The 18,733-nt window shown below is 49.7% G+C and overlaps 1 protein-coding gene across 1 annotated transcript; it reads right to left on the bottom strand.

Moving 5' to 3' along the window:
- Window positions 1-14,652: 14,652 nt before the first annotated feature.
- Window positions 14,653-16,460, bottom strand: BLOC1S4 (biogenesis of lysosomal organelles complex 1 subunit 4). The gene has a single exon (XM_060147449.1). The coding sequence runs from the start codon at window positions 16,106-16,108 to the stop codon at window positions 15,305-15,307; it is 804 nt and encodes a 267-aa protein (XP_060003432.1). The 5' UTR covers window positions 16,109-16,460; the 3' UTR covers window positions 14,653-15,304.
- Between the last annotated feature and the right edge of the window lie 2,273 nt (window positions 16,461-18,733).

The following is an 18,733-nucleotide window of genomic DNA, read 5'->3' as shown; positions in this document are numbered from 1 at the left end:
TGACGATACGTATGCATTTTCCTCTATTACTCAAAGTTCAATCAGAGCAACAAGCAAAATTTCAGCCGAGGAATAAAATTATGGGATGTATTTATGTAATTAACACCAGGCTATGGTAATTTAAGGTTAAAGGCTCCTCTAAAGGCTGGGAACAATTCAATCATACTAAGGATAATCAGTCTAGTAACGCTGAAAAACTGGGCTGAGTACCTTGTGGACACTGCCAATATATAATTTCCCTGAGGAATAGGGATTGGTACAGCACAGACTAAGTCAGACGACCTGGGATATACTGGGCTGCCCCTAATGGAAGTTCTTGGCTGACTTCTTCCTTATGACTTTATGAATACTGCCAGCTATGTTATTTGTATTCTGCCTATTTCAAAAAAGAATGATTGTTTCTTGTGTTACCAAGTGTGTGACTGGGCCTCTGATAAAATGATGATATAGAGTTCCATATGAGATCAATGATTGCAACAGTCTAACTCTAGATATGAGAAGAAGCAACAAGAGGGAGTATTGTCCTGGACCATAAGAGACTAGGAAGACAGGTGGTCCAGAGACTTCTGGATACTAGTAAAGGCCTAGGCCAGTAATAGCCCATGGAATGGCTTATCAGCAAAATCTTCACCAGACCTGGGAAGGCGCATTCCTAACACCATGGGACAAAATGGTCAGGAAATGCCCCAAACCATGGTTGAAATTACGACCATAAAGGGGCCCTGCTGACTGAAAACCGGCACTTGCCATCTACGTCTACAAGGATTAAATCATGAGCTGTTGTAGCTGGTGACCTTCAACACCCTCTACAAGGACTTCCGGGTGAAGAGCTGAAACGAGGGACTCTGTGCGCTGGGAAAAACTGACAGGACAGGCCTTGAGATAGTTAAATAATTTCAGGAGAAGATTTTACGAGCCCCAGTTCTTGCATCTTCTCATACCCAGAGAAACACTGACACCATTAACGGTGACACTATGGTGTGATTTTAGGCAAGTCCTTTTATTGCTAAGAACTTGAGTTTTCTGAGCTGTTTTAGATATGGGATGCCACCGGCCAATTTCAAAACAATGTCTGCTGACAGCTGGTAACTGCAACCTTACTTCTTAAAGGTCTCCTCTTGTAGCTATTACACTTTTAGACGATAAAATTGCTTTAGATCATATGTTAACAAAAAGAGAAAACACATATGTAGTGACCAATAGCTCCTGTTATCTATATGTTAATACCACAACAAAGGTTAAAACCTACTTTGATGAAACTAGATAACCGGCTACCTGGCTACAAGTCTCCCCAAAGCACCAGGCCTAGACTGGGTTTCAGGCTTATTCTCCTAAAAAGAAATGAGATCTATTTTGTCTATTAACGTTTAGGTTGTCACGCCTCCAAATACTTCTAACAGGGTCTGTCACACCTACATCAACCACAATGGGCTAATAGAAGAGGACACAGAATTATATATATATCACCAAATGACTGCATTCCTTTAGACAGGGTAACACAAGCGCTGTCTCTATCTAGATCAGGATCAAAATTACTACCAAACGTTCCATGGCTCTTCATCCTGCTTGGGCCCCCAGCTACAATGGTTCTTTTATTAATCTTTGGCCTCTGTCTTTTTAAACTACTTGCTAAGTTCTGTCTCTTCCAGATTACAATAGGTTCACATCAAGATAATGATGACGCAAAGATTCCAGCCATTTCTCAGAACAGATGCTGCCAAAACAACAACAGAAGTCACCCTGGGGCCCTTAATAAGACAGGGCGAGAGCTCTGTGACCCCAAGTAGGTAGGGTCTACGAACCCCTTGCCAGCCTGAGGAAGCGACAGAAGACAGACCGTCGTCCCTCATCCTCCCAGTAAAGATTTCTTGGGGTTCACGTCTCTCAGGGGGGGATTTGAAATAGGAGATAGGTGGGCCCCTGGGCCGGACAGCTGGTGTTTGTCAAGTGGAGCAAAACTGAAGTTTTGTCCTCAGCCAGACAGGAACGACGCCCGCTTCCCTTCCTCCATTGATATGGAGGGAATGAACCAGCAGTGGGGAATTTGTTGCAGCAAAAATAGAAATGAAGTTTTCCCTCCCCTGAGAACAAGGAAAATAAAGGGAACAGTGAATAGGCTAGAGAAGAAACATAACCTGGCCTGAAAGAGTTAATCACGCCTTGGTTTACTTTAACTGTCACTAATTTGTAGTAACTAGATTTGTACTTTAGAAAGCTAACCTCACTCCCTGACACTGTGCAATTCACATTCGGTACCCATCACCCCTAACTCTGTGTGAGTTACATCCCGTGCCTCTCACCCCCTAACCTTATTATGTCCGGGCACTTACATTCTACATGCCCCTCGTAAGAAATCACCCCCTACAGTTTTTGCATTTCAGAAACAAGGTCACCGGCCAATAAACCAGAGGCAAGCGGACGCAATTACCAGACTGTCGGACCCCAATTACCGCGGAGCGGCTGGGCCCGTGAGCCATGGCCTCTGAGCCTGCGCGTCCGGAGCCTGTGCTCCGCAACGGAAGAGGCCACAGCGGTGAGAGGCCCGCGTACCGCAAAAAAAAAAAAAATTACATGGGAAGTGTTGTCAAATGTGTAATAAATCTTCTTAGGTTATACTGTATGGTAATCATTACCACGCTATATTGTATGGTAATCCCCTCACCCTAAGGCAGACCCGCCTACCTGGGAAGGGGGATCCAGTGTTAATGGGGCTGTGACGCCAGCTATGACTCTTTTGAAATAATGCAAAGGAAAGGAAGAATGCAAGACCTTCACTACTTTGATCCTTATCACAGACCCCCGGACTGCGAGCCTCACATGTAATTGATTCCCAAGGAGGGGGGGCACAGCTCTGGAGGCGCTAGCCTGCTGTGTCTTCCCTTCTGCCTGGCAGAAAAATAAAGCCATCTCTCTCTTCCTCCAAAATCCTTGTCTCTATTTCTGTTCGGCCCGGTGCCCAGGGGAGCTGATACTTCGGCAACACCTCCTCCTCCCTCCGCTAGCTCAGAGAGAATTTCTAAAATCCTTACTTGAAAGGTGCTGGCTGGTGAATAATGCCGACCACGTGAGGGCCTCTGTGCCCCGGGGCTCAGGTGCTCTTCAACAATCCCATGAAACAGTTGCCTTTAGAAACCCCACTCTGCAGACGAGGAAACTGAGGGTCAGAGAGGGTCTGGGACTTGGCCGGGTTCACAGCTGGTAAATGATGGACAGGGATGGAACCCAGGCCTGTCTGAGCCCTGTACCCATGTATTTCACCACCATGGGGTGCGTGTGTGCGCGCGCACGCGTGTGTGTGTGTGTGTGTCTGGTTGTTCCAGGGGGCATTCAGAAATCCGACTTGGTCAGGACGACGCGCGGGGTGGGCTTACTCCCTGCAACTGTCGGGGAAAAGTACCCTCTAAGTGCCCCCTGTCAGTGACCAGAACAGAGCGCCTGCTTCAGTCTGGGGCATTTCCTTCATGGGGTCAAGGGTCTGGGGAGCTGGGTCAGCCCCTGGAAGGCTGCTGGGCAGGAAACGGAACGGAGCCTGGGGGGCGGAGGGAAGGGAGAGAGGGGGGAGGGGAGGGGGGAGCCTGCAGAATGTCCCCATCCTAAGGCAGACCCACCTACCTGGGAAGGGGGATCCAGTGTTTATGGGGCTGTAACCTCACAGTTCACTGGCCTCTGACCGGGACCCTCCCCCACTCCCCCCACTCCCTCTCCCGTCCTCAGAGAGTCTCTCAATCAAATCCACCCCAGTCCGCCCCGCCCTTCGCCTTGTTTAGAGCTTCCTGGGGACAAATTCCAAGGCCGCTGGGCCCGCCCCTTCTCTCCCTCACCTCCCGCCTCCCCCGACTTTGGACTTGGCACTCTCAGGAACCTCTCCCTGCCTGTGCTCCTGCGGACTCTCTGCCGGCATCCTTGCCGCGGCAGCTCCACCGGGAGGGGGGAGGGGGAGGGGGAGGGGGAGGGTTCCGTCCCCTCCGCCCGGCCCCCAGGCCCTTGCACTTCCCCTGCCCAGTGCTGGTCACAGTGGGGATGGGTGACTCTGCTGTCCCACTCCTGGGCTGCTCCCCTCCCAAGGGTAGGATGGGGGTCCCATTACTCTGGCTGTGGAACAAATTACCCCAAGACTTCGTGGCCTGAAACCACCACTTCTTAAATTCACAGATTCCGTGGGCTGGGAGTTTGGGCTTGTCTGGGGCCTCAGCTGGGGTCACCTGGAGGTTTGTTCAGGTCGCGCGGTCGATGCTGGCTGTCCAGTGGGCCCTCCACGTGGGCTAGCAGGGGGGGCAGCACCCACTTCAAGATGTAGGCGGTCTGGGACTTCCTTGGCGGTCCAGTGGTTAGGATTCTGCACTTCCACTAAAGGGGGTGCGGGTTCCGTCCCTGGTGGGGGAACGAAGATCCCACATGCCATCAGCCAAAAAACAGGTGGAGGGGCGCTCCAAGGGGTGGGGGGCATGGACCCCCCCCGACTGCTTGGTGGGAGCTATGTAGGGAAGGTCATTTAGGAAGATCCAGGGCCAGCCCCCAGCAGGTTCTCAGGACGTTTCTGCTGCTCTGTTGAGCCCACATAGCCCCGCTGCAGCTTCCAGAAGAGGAAACTGAGGCCCAGGGTACTCGCTCAAGGCCCTCACATGTGGGACGCCAGTTCCACTGCAGGACACTGGCCCCTAGTGGCCAGAGGCGGCATGTCCAGGAGCCGAGGCCTGAGAGCCGGTGTGGACGGCGGTGGGGGGGACGGGGCGGGGGGGGGGGGGGGGGGGGAGCGGGGGCGGGGCTGACCCTGCCTCTCCTGGACCAGCGGGCAAACTCTTGAACCTCGGCAGGTTCCGTAGAGTGGGGTCAGCGCACATTTATGTCGTCAGTCTCGGTCATCCTGGTGACCCTCCCATCAGTGACATCCTTAGAGATCTCCACTAGAGGTAGTGTGGTACAGACTGGACCTGCTGAGTGGCCGTGGGGTGACCGAATGGTCACAGGGTTAAAGTCCACTCTGACTTATTTGAGGAAGCCATCAGTGACTCCCGTGGTCCCCAGGATAAAGGCCACAGTCTTTGAAGTGGCTTGGGAGGCCCCACCCACCCCCATCCTCCCCCTCAACCTCAAATTGTCAAGAGCCCAGAGGTTCCCACCACTTTAAGTCCAGCATCAGCAGAACAAGAGGCCCAAGTTCTGCAGCCCTGTGGGAGCCAGACCAACAGCCCAGCTGCAGGCTCCTTGCTCCCATCTCGTGCTTAGCCTACTTCTTTTTCTTTTAAGAATGTAAAATGCAGTTTGCCAAACTGAATTATCATAAGTTGATTGCACAATTATGACCCCACTGTATTACATGCTCTCTCTGTCTCTGTCTCTGTGTGTTTGCACTTGCTGTTCCCTCTGCCAGGACTGCCCTTCCCGTCAAATCTCTCTCTTCTACTCATCCGGCAAGGTTCAGCTCAGTCATCACCTCCTCCAGGGAGCCTTCCCTGACTGCCCACCCCAACCCCGGACCTCATATAGAAGGCCAAGTTTTTTCATGTGACAACCTAGATGACTCTTTAGCTGTCTCTCTCCTCACTGTCCCTTGAGGTCAGGAACTGGGTCTTATTCACATCTGTGTCCTCCATGCCCAGACCAGCACCCAGCACGTGTTATGAACTCAAAACAGTGTTTGTTGAGTGAATGAATAAAGAATTGCCTGTAGAAATGAGACCATCCAGGGGCGTGGCTAAGAGCTCAGATGCTGGAACCAGCCTGCCTGGGTCCAACTTCCATTTTTGCCACTAATGAATAGGCTGTGTGACCTTAGATACTTTCCTTGACTTCTCTGGGCCTCAATCATCTCAAAGGCTAGGAGAGTCTGAAAGGAGTGGGCCAGCTCTTATCCATGCATTTTCATCCAGCAGTGAGTACTTTTTTTTATCCCAGCTGATTCTAAGACTGGGAGGAAACATAAAAAAGTATAAAATACAATGGGAACACTGAGATGCAGAAAGCACCCTGGAGTCGGAGCCTTGACGTAGCTGGGTGTGGCCGAGAGCAGGTCCCCTCCCTGCTCCCTTCCAGGAAATGTAAGTCCTGCCCTCCTGAAGTGCTAACTACGGGCCAGAAAATCGATTAGCTCATTGAATCCTCACGTGATCCTTTATGAGTATGATCATTGACATTTTATAGATGGGGAAACTGTTTCCCAGGGGAAGACAGCTGCAAAGTGGTGGAGCTGGGATTTGAACCCACGCAGTCTGGCCCTTGAACCAGTCACTCAGACGCTTCACTGTACGACCCGTTGTTTGCCATTCCCTGCCTTCTGGAGATTCAGCCTCTCGCTCCCCGTGGCTGGGTCTCCCACAGCCCTCACAGTCCTCTATACTTCAGTATGCAGGGGACTGCGTCTCAACACACACATGCACATGCGCAGACACGCACACGTGCGTGTACCTCCACCTGAAAGAGTGTGGCCTTCTGTCCTCTCTCTCTGTGCAAGGGTCCTGGGTGAGCTCCACTGTCACTGTCCCAGGTTTATCCAGCGAAAGTCAGGACAAATGGCCAGGAAGTGGAATCCCCACACGCAGGGGAGAAACACCCGACACCAGGGCCTTCGTCTCCGTCCTCACTCGAAACCTCACCGAGGCACTGGTGCCACCCCTTGTTGTTCCCTGTTCCCTGCTCTGCTCCCCATCACGCTCGGGCTGTCTCCCTCTCCTGGTTCAGGTCTCAGCATGGACGGTATCACCTGCCAGAGGCCTTCTCCATCCTGGGCCATCCCGGGAGTGGGGGGACGGGGGCGTGGCTGGAGTGCTTTTCCAGTATGCAGGGCACCTCCGCTCACAGCCAGATCAGAAGCGAATGACATCTTCTCTGTGCTTCTGCTCCCCATCTGAAAAGTGGGGATCACCTCTGGGTCCTCAGCTGGTAGAGTCTATGCTGGCTGTGGAATGTGGAGAGAGGCAGAAGGGAATCGCTGGCCAGGGCCCCTGGGAGTTGAGGCCACAGAGCCCAGGGTTCTGGTGCCTGGAGCAGGGCATCCAGCCAGCACAGAGCCTGGAACCTGGGGGAGAGGAAAGGGGTCAAGTCTCTGTCTTAGACTCATGAGACCAAAAGGAATGAACTCTGGACACAGCCTGGGTGGAGCTCAGGGGCTTGTGCAGTGTGGACAAAGCCACCGTCAAAAGAGCACATGCTGTGATTCCATTTACATAACACTCTCAAAATTAACAACAACTGTGTGTGTGTGTGTGTGTGTGTGTGTGTGTGTATATATGGTACTGTGGAGAGCAGATCAGTGGTTGCAGGGGTTGGGATGGGGGGGCATGGCCATAGGGAATAGCATAAGGGGATTTTTTTGGAATGATGGAGCAGTTCTGTGTCCTGGTTGGGGTGGTGGTTACACAAATCTATGTGCAATAAAATTCATAGAACTATATACAAAGAGAAAAGTAAGTGCATGGAAAAACAGGAGAAATCCAAGTAAGGTCTGTGGTTTAGTTAGTAGTATCATGCCAGTGTTTTCCAGGTCTTGGCCACCGCATTATGGTTTTGTAAGATGCTGTCACTGGGGGAGCTGGGTGAAGGGCACAGGAGAGTTCTCTGAATTATTTTTGCAACTTCTCTGCAAGTCTAAAACTACTTCAAAATAAAAATGCTAGGAGTACTTCATCCAACAACAGCAGAATATACACTCTTCTCAAGTTCACATGGAACTTTCACCAAGATAGACCACAAAATACACCTTAAATTTAAAATACAGATTGGGAATTCCCTGGCGGTCCATCGGTTAGGACTCTATGCTTCCACTGCAGGGGGGAATGGGTTCGATCCCTGGTCGGGGAATTAAGATCCTGCAAGCTGTGCAGTGTGGCTAGAAAAATAAATAAATAAAAATTTAAAGATTAAAAAAATAAGAGAATACAGATCATATAATGTATACTCTCAGATCTCAATGGAATTAAACTAGAAATCAGTAACAGAAAGATAGTAGGAAAAGCCCAAGATACTTGGAGATTAAACAACACTCTTCTAAATAACACGTGAGTCAAAGAAGAAATCTCAAGAGAAATGTTAAAAGATTTTGAACTAAATGAGAGTGAAAATGCAACTTACTACAGTTTGTGGGATGCAATGAAAGCAGTTCTCAGAGGGAAATTTATAGAATTGAATGTATTAGAAGACATCTAAAATCAATCATTTCAGCTTTTAGAAAAAGAAGAGAAAATCCAGAGTAAAGCACAGATGGCCAACAGGGACACGAAAAGATGCTCAGTATCACTAGTCACCAGGGAAATGCAAATCAAAATCACAGTGAGGAAAAAAAAAAAAAAAATCACAGTGAGCGGGGCTTCCCTGGTGGCGCAGTGGTTGAGAGTCCGCCTGCCGATGCACGGGACGTGGGTTTGTGCCCCGGTCCGGGAAGATCCCACATGCCGCGGAGCGGCTGGGCCCGTGAGCCATGGCCGCTGAGCCAGCGCGTCCGGAGCCTGTGCTCCGCAACGGGAGAGGCCACAGCAGTGAGAGGCCCGCGTACGGCCAAAAAAAAAAAAAAAAATAATCACCTCACTCCGGTCAGAATGGCTGTAATTCCGTAACTCCACCCAGCTGAGAAATGAACCAGGGGTGCCCGAGGCTCGCACACAGTACCCTGATAAATCACTCCTCCCCCTGGGTGGTGGGGGAGAAGGTGAACAGGAAGACAGGCGCACGGAGCGCCCGCTACGGTGGTTGTTATTCCCTGGTGGCGCTTCCCCATCATCACCATCACCATCTACCCTGAGAAAACTTTACCTCCTCACCACCTCACGCCATCAGGATGGCCACTGTCAGAACAAGTGTCGGTGAGGATGTGCAGGAACTGGAACCCTCGTGCACTGATGGTGGGGATGTCAATAGAACAGCTGGGTGGGAAACAGCATGGTGGTTCCTCAAAAAAACTGAAAATAGAACCACCATGTGATCCAGCAGTTCTACTTCCAGGTACTTACCCCGCAAGATCGAAAACAGGATCTCAAAGAGATATTTATACCCCCATGTTCATAGCAGTGTTATTCACGATGGCCAAAAGGTGGAAGCCGCCCAAGTGCCCATCGACAGGTGGATGGCTATCAGGAATTCCCCGGAGGCCCAGTGCTTAGGACTTGGTGTTTTTGTAACAGGAAAGAGCCAATCCTGACTCCATGTTGGATCTGCTTCTTTACTTTCACCTTTGCTTCCCGTTGCTTTTGTTCGCTAAAAGGATACAGCCTCTACATAATGGCCTGCTTCGGGGAACCCTGCCACTCTGTCTGAATGTTAAACCAAAGTGCCTTTGGTCAGGGAAGCGTCCTGAGCCTGTCCACCTGTGCATGGCTGCAAGAAAGATGAAATTAACACACCCCTCCCCGAAGCTGGCCCTTCTAGGAGGTATTTGCGAGACTTACGGTCTTCTTACTTTACTTCCCCACCTCCTCTCCCTGTCTGTTCTCTAAAAGAAACTGGCATCCAAACCCTGAGAAGATGGTGTTTTGGAGACATTAGTCTGCCATCTTCTCAGTCTGCCGGCTTTCCAAATAAAGTCATATTCCGTTTGCCTCATCACCTCATCTCCCGATTTATTGGCCTGCTGGACTCGGTAACACTTTCACTGCTGTGAGCTCGGGTTCGATCCCTGGTTGGGGAACTAAGATCCCGCAAGTCACACGGCATGGCCAAAAACAAAAACAAAAAAACAGATGGATGGATAAGCAAAGCGTGGTCTACCCATACAATGGAATATGATTTAGCCTTAGAAAGGAAGGAAATCCTGTCACACACTACAACAGGAATGAAACTTGAAGACATTATGCTCAGTGAAACAAGCCAGTCGCAAAAAGACAAATACTTATGTGAATGCGCTCGTATGAGGTCCTTCCTTAGAGCAGTCAAGTCCAGAGACAGAAACTGTAATGGTGGCCACCAGGGGCTGGGGGAGGGGAGGGAGTGCAGAGGTGTTTCATGGGGACAGAGTTTCTGTTTTGCAAAATGAAGAGTTGTGGAGATGCATGGTGGCGACGGCTGCACAGCAGTGTGAAAGTACTTAATGCCACTGAACTGGACACTGAAAAGTGGTTACGATGGTAGATTTATATTATGTGTATTTCACCACAATTTTTTTTTGGAAAAAAGAATAAAAACAATGATTGAACTAAAAAATCAGTTAACAAAAATAAAAGAACACTTACCTTCACAACTCAGATGCCTTCCTGAACAATCTTATAAAGCAATAGTGCTGACACCTGAAACTCAGGTGCCCCAAACTACTGAGAATCGTGACATCACTAATAGCACATCACCCCCCCAAACCTTCCATCCTGCTGGTTCCTGTCTCAATTAATAATGTCACAGGGAACAATGTGCTATTAAGAAAGTCTATGGGTAAGCATTTTCACAATCTAGAAAGTGACGGATATTTGGGGGTGAGGGGGAAGGAAGGTAACGTGTGTGTGTGGGGGGGGGGTCTGCTTTTTTTTTTTTTCCAAGAAAAGACTGAACTCGTTTTTCTGGTTTTGCCAGGACAAGGAGCTGAATTAACATCGGAGGAGCCTGAAGGATGTGGCCCTCGCCATTTCCGCCCTCCTGGTTCTCTGCGTCTTGCTCATCCTCCTGTCTGTCCCCTTTCATTCATCCAGCAGACACGTTTGGAGTGCCTACCCTGCACCCAGCACGGTAGAGAGAAGAGCTGCGAGGACAGCAAGCAGGGTGAGGGGCATTGCCCTCAGCTACCACGTCCACCCTCCCATGCCCCGGGCAAGAAAAGCAGCCAGCAGTGCCTTGGAGTACAGCTGTGGTCCTCACACTGTGAGCCCCTTGGGCAGACAGGGCCTGGTGGCTCTGACTGCCCGGTGCTGGTGTGTTTATTTCCCGAAGGCTGGGCTGGACCAGCTGCTTTCAGGCGGCTGTTCCTGTTCCCACAGCTCCCTCTGCTGGAAAGGAGCTGCTCCTGCAGCCGAGGGCAATCCCTTAGTTACAGGGGCGACAGTTCCGGTTATTCCCTTCCTCTGGCTCCAGGGTCTCATGTGACCACAGACTGACCCCTCCCCTTTGAGGATGAAAATCGTAACGAAAAATCTCTCATTCTAAAAGAAATGCATTTCCTTTTCTATTACTGGGACTAAGGATTTAGGTCACTTTGTAAAATATTTTTTTTAACAAATAGTTTTTAAGTTTTTGACTTTTTCAGAGTCTCTTTAGATAGCTCTGCAAGTTCTATATCAATATCCCTGAGGCACGGGAGCCCACAGGATTGCTTGTACGGGTTTAGCAAGTTCCGTCCATGAAATTTGGATTGGATTAGGTTGGTGTCTGACCTTGTCTCCCACTGGCCGTCAAGCTCTTGGGAGAAGAACCACGTCTTATTTCCCTTGGGGTCCTCCGCCCACCTGTGGTGATTGATTTCCCAGCAAACATGGGATTGAGTTACTGTATCTGTTTTGCCTCCTATTCCTTTTGGGGTGCCTGGCTCTCGTCTAGCTGTTCATCCTCTCCGCCAGTGTGAGTCATTCATTCAACAGGTATCTGAGTGTGCCGGGCACGGTGAGAATACATCCGAGGAGAAGTGGGACTGCCAGAGCCCATGCCCGCCTGGACGTGGGCCGACAGCCATCTAATAACGACCCAGACACAGTGGTGGTGAGTGCTATGAGGGGAACACGCTGGGCATCTCCCAGGATCCAGGTGAAGCTGGAGAGATGTGAATGAGTGAGAGGGGAGAGGCCCAGGACCAGTGAGGGCGTAGGGGCCAGATCCTGCAGGCCTGGACGGCCATAGGACAGACTTTGGATTTTATTCAAACATAACAAGAGAAACTGATGGGCGTTTCAGGCAAAACTCAATATATTTGATTTCTGGAAAGATCCCTTGTGCCGCTGTGTGCTATATGAAAAGTGGCTTGGAGAGGGGATGGGGGAAGCAGGAAACCACTTAAGAGAGGGCTGAGTGGCCCAGGTGAGACGGGGCGGCGGTGGGGACAGACACAGAGGACGCACTGAGGATGTTTTCGGGGGTGCTGGGAGGCACACTGATGAATTGGATGTGCGCTCTTACTATTCACAGCACATCACTCCTAGGCAAAGTCTTCAGAAGTGATACCGCCATGAGATCATGAGGCAAAGTTCCTGGTAAAGAAAGCAGGGGTGACGAGGCAGACAGGACAGATGTTGGCCCAAGGTCATTTTTCTGTCTCCAGAATGGAGGCTGGGGGGGCCAGGCACACCCCGCTCTGTTTGGCACTGCCCCCTTCACCTTCTCCTGGTTCCCTCCTCTCCCACCCCTGACCAGCTGGAGAGTTAAGAGGGCCCTTCTGGATCTCAGAAAACTGTCCTTCCACCTCTTCCTAAGTCAGTAACAAGTTGAGAATTGCAGCTGCGCTGCACTTGCTTGTTACTTGTGTCACAGCCAAGGACGGCTGGTGACGTGGATCCCATCTGCCACCCTGAGCCCACCTTTCTCCTTAGTCACTTTCAGCAGCTGGAAGAAATCCTTACGAAATAACGCTTCACCTCTTCCTATGCTGCCCCTTCTGACAGCTGTTTAGCTAAGCTAGTTTAAAACTTTAAGTTCAGACCATTATTAGTTTTTTCCTCTCAGTATGTCCTTCGTATGTCCCGAGCTGTGTGACTCCAGGACCCCTACTCTCAGGTTCATGATGGACACACCTCCTTACATATGGTCCAAGGCTCATATTCCTGAAAGTTCTGGCTTGGAGGATAAAAAGCCACAAGGTACTTAACCACCTTATTTCACGTGTGAATTTTATTTATTTCTTTATTTGGTTGTTCCGGGTCTTACTTGCTGCATGTGGGCTCCTTAGTTGTGGCATGCGAACTGTTAGTTGCAGCATGCATGTGGGATCTAGTTCCCTGACCAGGGATCGAACCCGGACCCCCTGCATTGGCAGCGTGGAGTCTTTGCCACTGCGCCACCAAGGAAGTCCCACATGTGTGAATTTTATGTGTGAATAAATAGCACCCAATTTTATGTGTGCTTCCAGGGTGACTCCTGTATGCCCGAGGCTGCCTTTGGACGCACGAGGGGATGTCCTAGGTACTCCTGAAATCTCTAAGTGGCTACTGTGCTCTTGGGTGTAGGAATGAAGAACAAGCTAATTGCACAGGGCACTCTACTCAATACTCTGTAATGACCTATATGGGAAAAGAATCTAAAAAATACAGTGGTTGTACGTATACGTATAGCTGATTCACTGTGCTGTACAGCAGAAACACAACATTGTACATCAACGAGACTCCAATTAAAATTAAAATAAAAAAAGCTAATCGTCTCTAGGGTGACGGGTGGTGTGCTCCTCTCAGCCTTTATGCGACCCCATGCCCATCCCTGCTTATTCTTCTAGAAGGTGGGGGAACTCTAGACCCCGGCAGCAGACAGTCTGCAGGAGTCACCAGAATGACAACACACCCCGCTCTCCCCCAGCCTCAGCACTGGGGGCCTCCCTCCCAACTTTGCTACTGACTTCATAAGAGGTGGAAGGACAGTTTTCTGAGATCCAGAAGGGCCCTCTTAACTCTCCAGCTGGTCAGGGGTGGGAGAGGAGGGAACCAGGAGAAGGTGAAGGGGGCAGTGCCAAACAGAGCGGGGTGTGCCTGGCCCCCCCAGCCTCCATTCTGGAGACAGAAAGATGACCTGGGTCTAACATCTGTCTTGTACTATGCAAACCAGCTTCCAGTCCCCACTCCCAATGAGGCCCTGCACTAATCTCTAGTAGAAACCTCAGAAACAACACCGAACGACTAAGAGAATTTCAGAACCCAAGGTCCCTTAGATATAAGGTGCACAGATAATGATGTAAATTATCTTCCAGGGCTTCCCTGGTGGCGCAGTGGTTAAGAATCCGCCTGCCAATGCAGGGGACACGGGTTCAGGCCCTGGTCTGGAAAGATCCCACATGCCGCGGAGCAACCAAGCCCGTGCGCCACAACTACTGAGCCTGCGCTCTAGAGCCCGTGAGCCACAGCTACTGAGCTCACGCACCTAGAGCCCGTGCTCTGCAAAAAGAGAAGCCACGGCAATGAGAAGCCTGCGCACCACAATGAAGAGTAGCCTCCGCTCGCCGAAACTAGAGAAAGCTTGCGCGAAGCAAAGACTCAACGCAGCCAAAAATAAAATAAATTAAAAAAATATATATATATATATATAAATGTGTGACACAGAAGGTCCATGAAAGCTAAGGTCGGAGATTACACAATCAGATTTTTCACGATGCACAGCTGAGAATACACCTACTTTACAAACCTCAAAGATCTATGATAAATGACACAAAAGCAACCTAAGCTCGATGCTTGAGTTCTACTACCTAGGAGGACCACCTTATAAAACAGATTAAAATCAAGATCAAAGCCTGCTGTACCTGCAAGGGATCTTTAAGATTCCACGTGGTCAGGGTGAAAGAACAAAATCCTAATACCAGTCATATTACCACACAAATAATTTAACTGTTCACTTTGAGAAGAAATAAATATTTAATGCTGTGAACTTTTTTTTTTTTAAGAAGTGGATTTATTTAGAGAGAAACACACTCCATAGACAGAGTATGGGCCATCTCAGAAGGTGAGAAAGGCCTGTGAACTTTCTTTATTTCACTCCTTAAATCAGATACTCAACGTGTCTATTTTCAAACAAGCAAAAAGGAAAATACGTACAGTCCTTTTCAGAGGGAAACCCTTTCCAATAAAATTTAAATTTTTTATTAATATTTAATTATAAACCAAACGTTGGGAATCATATATAGACACGTTTGCTATGGACAAACTTAGACTGTGAGGTCATACTTTCAAAAAAACTTCAGAATGAGCTGCAATAAATCAATACGTTTTCTCAGAAATTGTATAATTTCCTTCGGTTTGCAATCCATTATATGGAAAGTTTAATATAATTTTAAATAACTTACCACCTATCCTAGAAGTAAGCTATTGAAAACTGAATCTCTATTAGGATCGAATTAACAAGGCTTTAAAGGCTCAGTTTTCCTAAGGGTATACAAATATACAAATCTTGAAAAGGTAATACTGTTAGTTGAGCTGTAAAATCCATAAAAATAACGGTTCTGCCACAGTGCCCAGGTAAGTTCATTCATTTTGCTTCCCCGATGCCCCCCACCAAGCAGCTTTGAAGCTTCAAGTTTGAACTGGAAGACGTAGAAAATCACACATCCTTCGTGAAATGATGAAGATACTGAGAAATCAAGTGTGCAAAAAATAAACTCTACAATTCCATACTCCAACATCATGTATGTCTAGTTACAGGATTTTCAACTGGTTTGATTACTACCCGAGAGAATTTCAGACCCGTCCTCTGGCAGCGCTGTCCCGCGGACTCAGACCTGAGATCTTTCGCTGCAACAAGGAAAGTGGTCTTCGGTTCGAAACACGACAGGGGGTTCGTAGCTGGTCCCCTGGGACCTGCTGGAAGGCGCCTTGTTGAAGAAGGAGGGCACGTTAATTGTGCGCAGGAGTTTCCTGAACGTACTGGGGAACGTCCCCAGCTCGGCCTCCGCCCTGGAGACCTGCTCCTCCAGCCTGGCTACACTGGCGCCGATCATCCCGACGAAGGCCTCCAGCCGGTCGATCTTGCTGTACACTCTCCGCATCTCGGTGGCCTTGGCGTAAATGCAAGGCACGCCCTCGCTGACCACGTGGGAGGAGTCGCCGCGCAGCATGTCCAGCATGCCCACAAACTCGTCCACCCTGGTGAGCAGGTCCTCCAGGCTCGCGTCCAGCTCCTCGACCTCGGGCCGCGCCCCCGCGCCAGGCAGCAGGCAGGCGGCGTAGCCCGAGGCGGCGCGGCGCAGCAGCGGCAAGTCCCGGCTGGGCGCGCCCGACTCCGGGCCCTCATCCTCCCACGGCACCGACGCGCTGCTGTGGCTCTGGGACACATTACCGCTGTCCCCGCTCCAGGCCGCCACCTGGGGCTCGGCCTCCTCGGCCGGCCCCTCGCACGGCAGCCTGCTGCCCTCCGCGAAACCTTCCATGTCTCGCAACTGACCCGGAACACCAGCCCCGCTTCCAGCCTCTGCGCGCGCATGCGCACGCAGAGCACGCAGCACTACTTCCAGCCTCTGCGCGAGCACGTACACGCACGCACACCCGCCCTTGCTACTGGCCTCCTCTGCCCCGCGCATGTGCACGCGCACCCATCTCTGCTTCCAGCCTCGGAACGCTCATGCACGCGCGCGGCGCTCTCCGCGCACAGGTGCTCACGCTCAGAGCGTGTCGGAAAAAAGCATGAACGTGTTGGGGGAAAAAAAAAACCCAACGTGTTGGGACTTGCCTGGTGGCGCAGTGGTTAAGAATCCGCCTGCCAATCCAGGGGACCCGGGATTGAGCCCTGGTCCGGGAAGATCCAACATGATGCGGAGCAACTAAGCCCGTGCGCCACAACTACTGAGTCTGCGCTCTAGAGCCCGCGAGCCACAACTGCTGATCACACATACCACAACTACTGAAGCCCGCGCGCCTAGAGCCCGTGCTCTGCAACGAGAAGCCACCGCAATGAGAAGCCTGTGCACCGCAACAAAGAGCAGTCCCTGCTCGCTGCAACTAGAGAAAGCCGACGCGCAGCAACGAAGACCCAATGCAGCCAAAAATAAATAAATAAGAACGTGTAACGGGAATACAATAAAGTTTGTGTATCTTAAGTGTACACATTGATTATTTTTTACATATCCATACAACCACATAACCTCCAACCAGGTCAAGATATAGAACATGTCCAGGAACCATGACGGTCTCCCGGCTGCTGTCCCTAGTTTCTTCTTGCTGTTTATAGTTAAATGAAAGAGAAGTGAGATAAGCAAAAGGAAGGTCTATTAAACCTTTATTTTTTTCTTTTTTTGGCCGCGCGACTCGTGGGATCTTAGTTCCCCGACCAGGGATCGAACCTGTGCCCCCTGCAATGGAAGGACAGAGTCCTAACCACTGGACCGCCAGGGAATTCCCAAACCTTGATATTCTTGATGACTTTGAAAGTTCTCAGCCTCTCCAGATGGCTAAAATAAAGAAACAAAATTAGGGACTTCCCTGGCGGTCCAGTGGTTAAGACTTCACCTTCCAATGAAGGGGGTGCGCGTTCGATCCCTGGTTGGGGAGCTGGGATCCCGCATGCCTTGTGGCCAAAAAAAAAAAAAAAAGCCAAGGCGTGGAACAGAGGCAATATTGTGACAGGACTTTAAAAATGGGCCACATCAAAAAAATCTTTTTAAAAAAGAAACAAAATTAAGAAATAGCTTTATAGTAAAGATCAAATCCAGGGCACTGCCAGAAAAAAACAAGGAGTTGTGACTGTACAATACCTCTTAATCGACAGTCAATCAAAGAAAGAAATGGAAAATTTTATTTGAGCCAACCTGAGGATTATAACCTGGGAGACAGTCTTTCAGAAAGCTCTGAGAACTGTTCCACCTTTTAGAAGTCAAAGCACAATTATAGGGTTTTGAGACAAAGGATTATACATCAAAGTAACATATTGACGGTTTACATAGCCCAGATCTGCACGTGCAAGGCAAGCAGTGGGTCATCATGACCCCTAACGGCAGCGGTCTGCAACATTTTGGGCACCAGGGACCGGTTTCATGGGAGACGGACGGGGGCGTGGGATGGTTCAGGTGCTAACGCGAGCGACGGCGAGCGGCAGGCGAAGCTTCGCTCACTGGCCTGCCGCTCATCTCCTGCTGTGCAGCCCGGTTCCTAGCAGGCCAAGGACCGGTGGGGTTGGGGACCCCTGCCTTACAGGATTGAAAAGGAATGTTTTCTCCTAAGGAGCTACCTCGCTAGTGCCAGGAGAAAATTGCTTTTTTATTTTTTTGGCAAGCAGACACTCCTGCATCTTCTAAGGGAATCTTGTTACTGTAAAATGTAGATACACAATGCATACTAAAGAGGGATAGTGGCCCACATAGGCAGAGAGAGAACTGTATTTAAAAATTTTTTCTTGTCCTGCCCTAAAAGTAATTGTAATTCATCAAACCCCCTCCCCTTTGATTGCCCAATTTATTAAATAAGAAAACATCATCTTTGTCTAAAAAATTTCCTCCCATTTTCCAGTTGATCAATCATTATGGGTTGAATGGGGAAAACTTAGAAAACAGAGAGGCAAATGTTGTAAAATCTTTTTTAAAAAACTCAGAAAAATCAAAGACGGCAGCTCAAAGTACCAGTCAGAACAACTCTTTTTTTTAAACTTTATTTTATTTATTTTTGGCTGTGTTGGGTCTTCATTGCTGCACGCAGGCTTTCTCTAGTTGCAGTGAGCGGGGGCTACTCTTAGTTGCGGTGAGCAGCTTACTGTGGTGGCTTCTCTTGTTGTGGAGCACGGGCTTTAGGCGCACGGGCTTCAGTAGCTGCAGCACGCAGGCTCAGTAGTTGTGGCTTGCGGGCTTAGTTGCTCCACAGCATGTGGGATCTTCCTGGACCAGGGATCGAACCTGTGTCCCCTGCATTGGCAGGCGGATTCTCAACCACTGCGCCACCAGGGAAGCCCCAGAATAGCAACTCTTTAAAGAGATTAAAGATGTGCCTCTCAGAGACTCTCAAACAATAGGGTCTTTGGGACTTTGGTCCAATAGAGTGAACCCCAATGAGATTCAAAGGAAACCTATGAAGTATTTTAAGACCATCATATTAGAAGAAACACCGCAGCTAGAAGGGACAGAGATGGTACAAAATGAAACCCCTCTGGACACCCCAAATTTCTAGAAGCATGAAGCATGCTGAGGAAATTACTCATCTGTAAATACATACTACCTATC

Source organism: Lagenorhynchus albirostris, chromosome 4 (assembly GCF_949774975.1).
Source record: "Lagenorhynchus albirostris chromosome 4, mLagAlb1.1, whole genome shotgun sequence".
NCBI lineage: Eukaryota > Metazoa > Chordata > Mammalia > Artiodactyla > Delphinidae > Lagenorhynchus > Lagenorhynchus albirostris.
The sequence above is the reverse complement of the archived record's forward strand: the minus strand, read 5'-3'. Positions and strand labels throughout refer to the sequence as shown.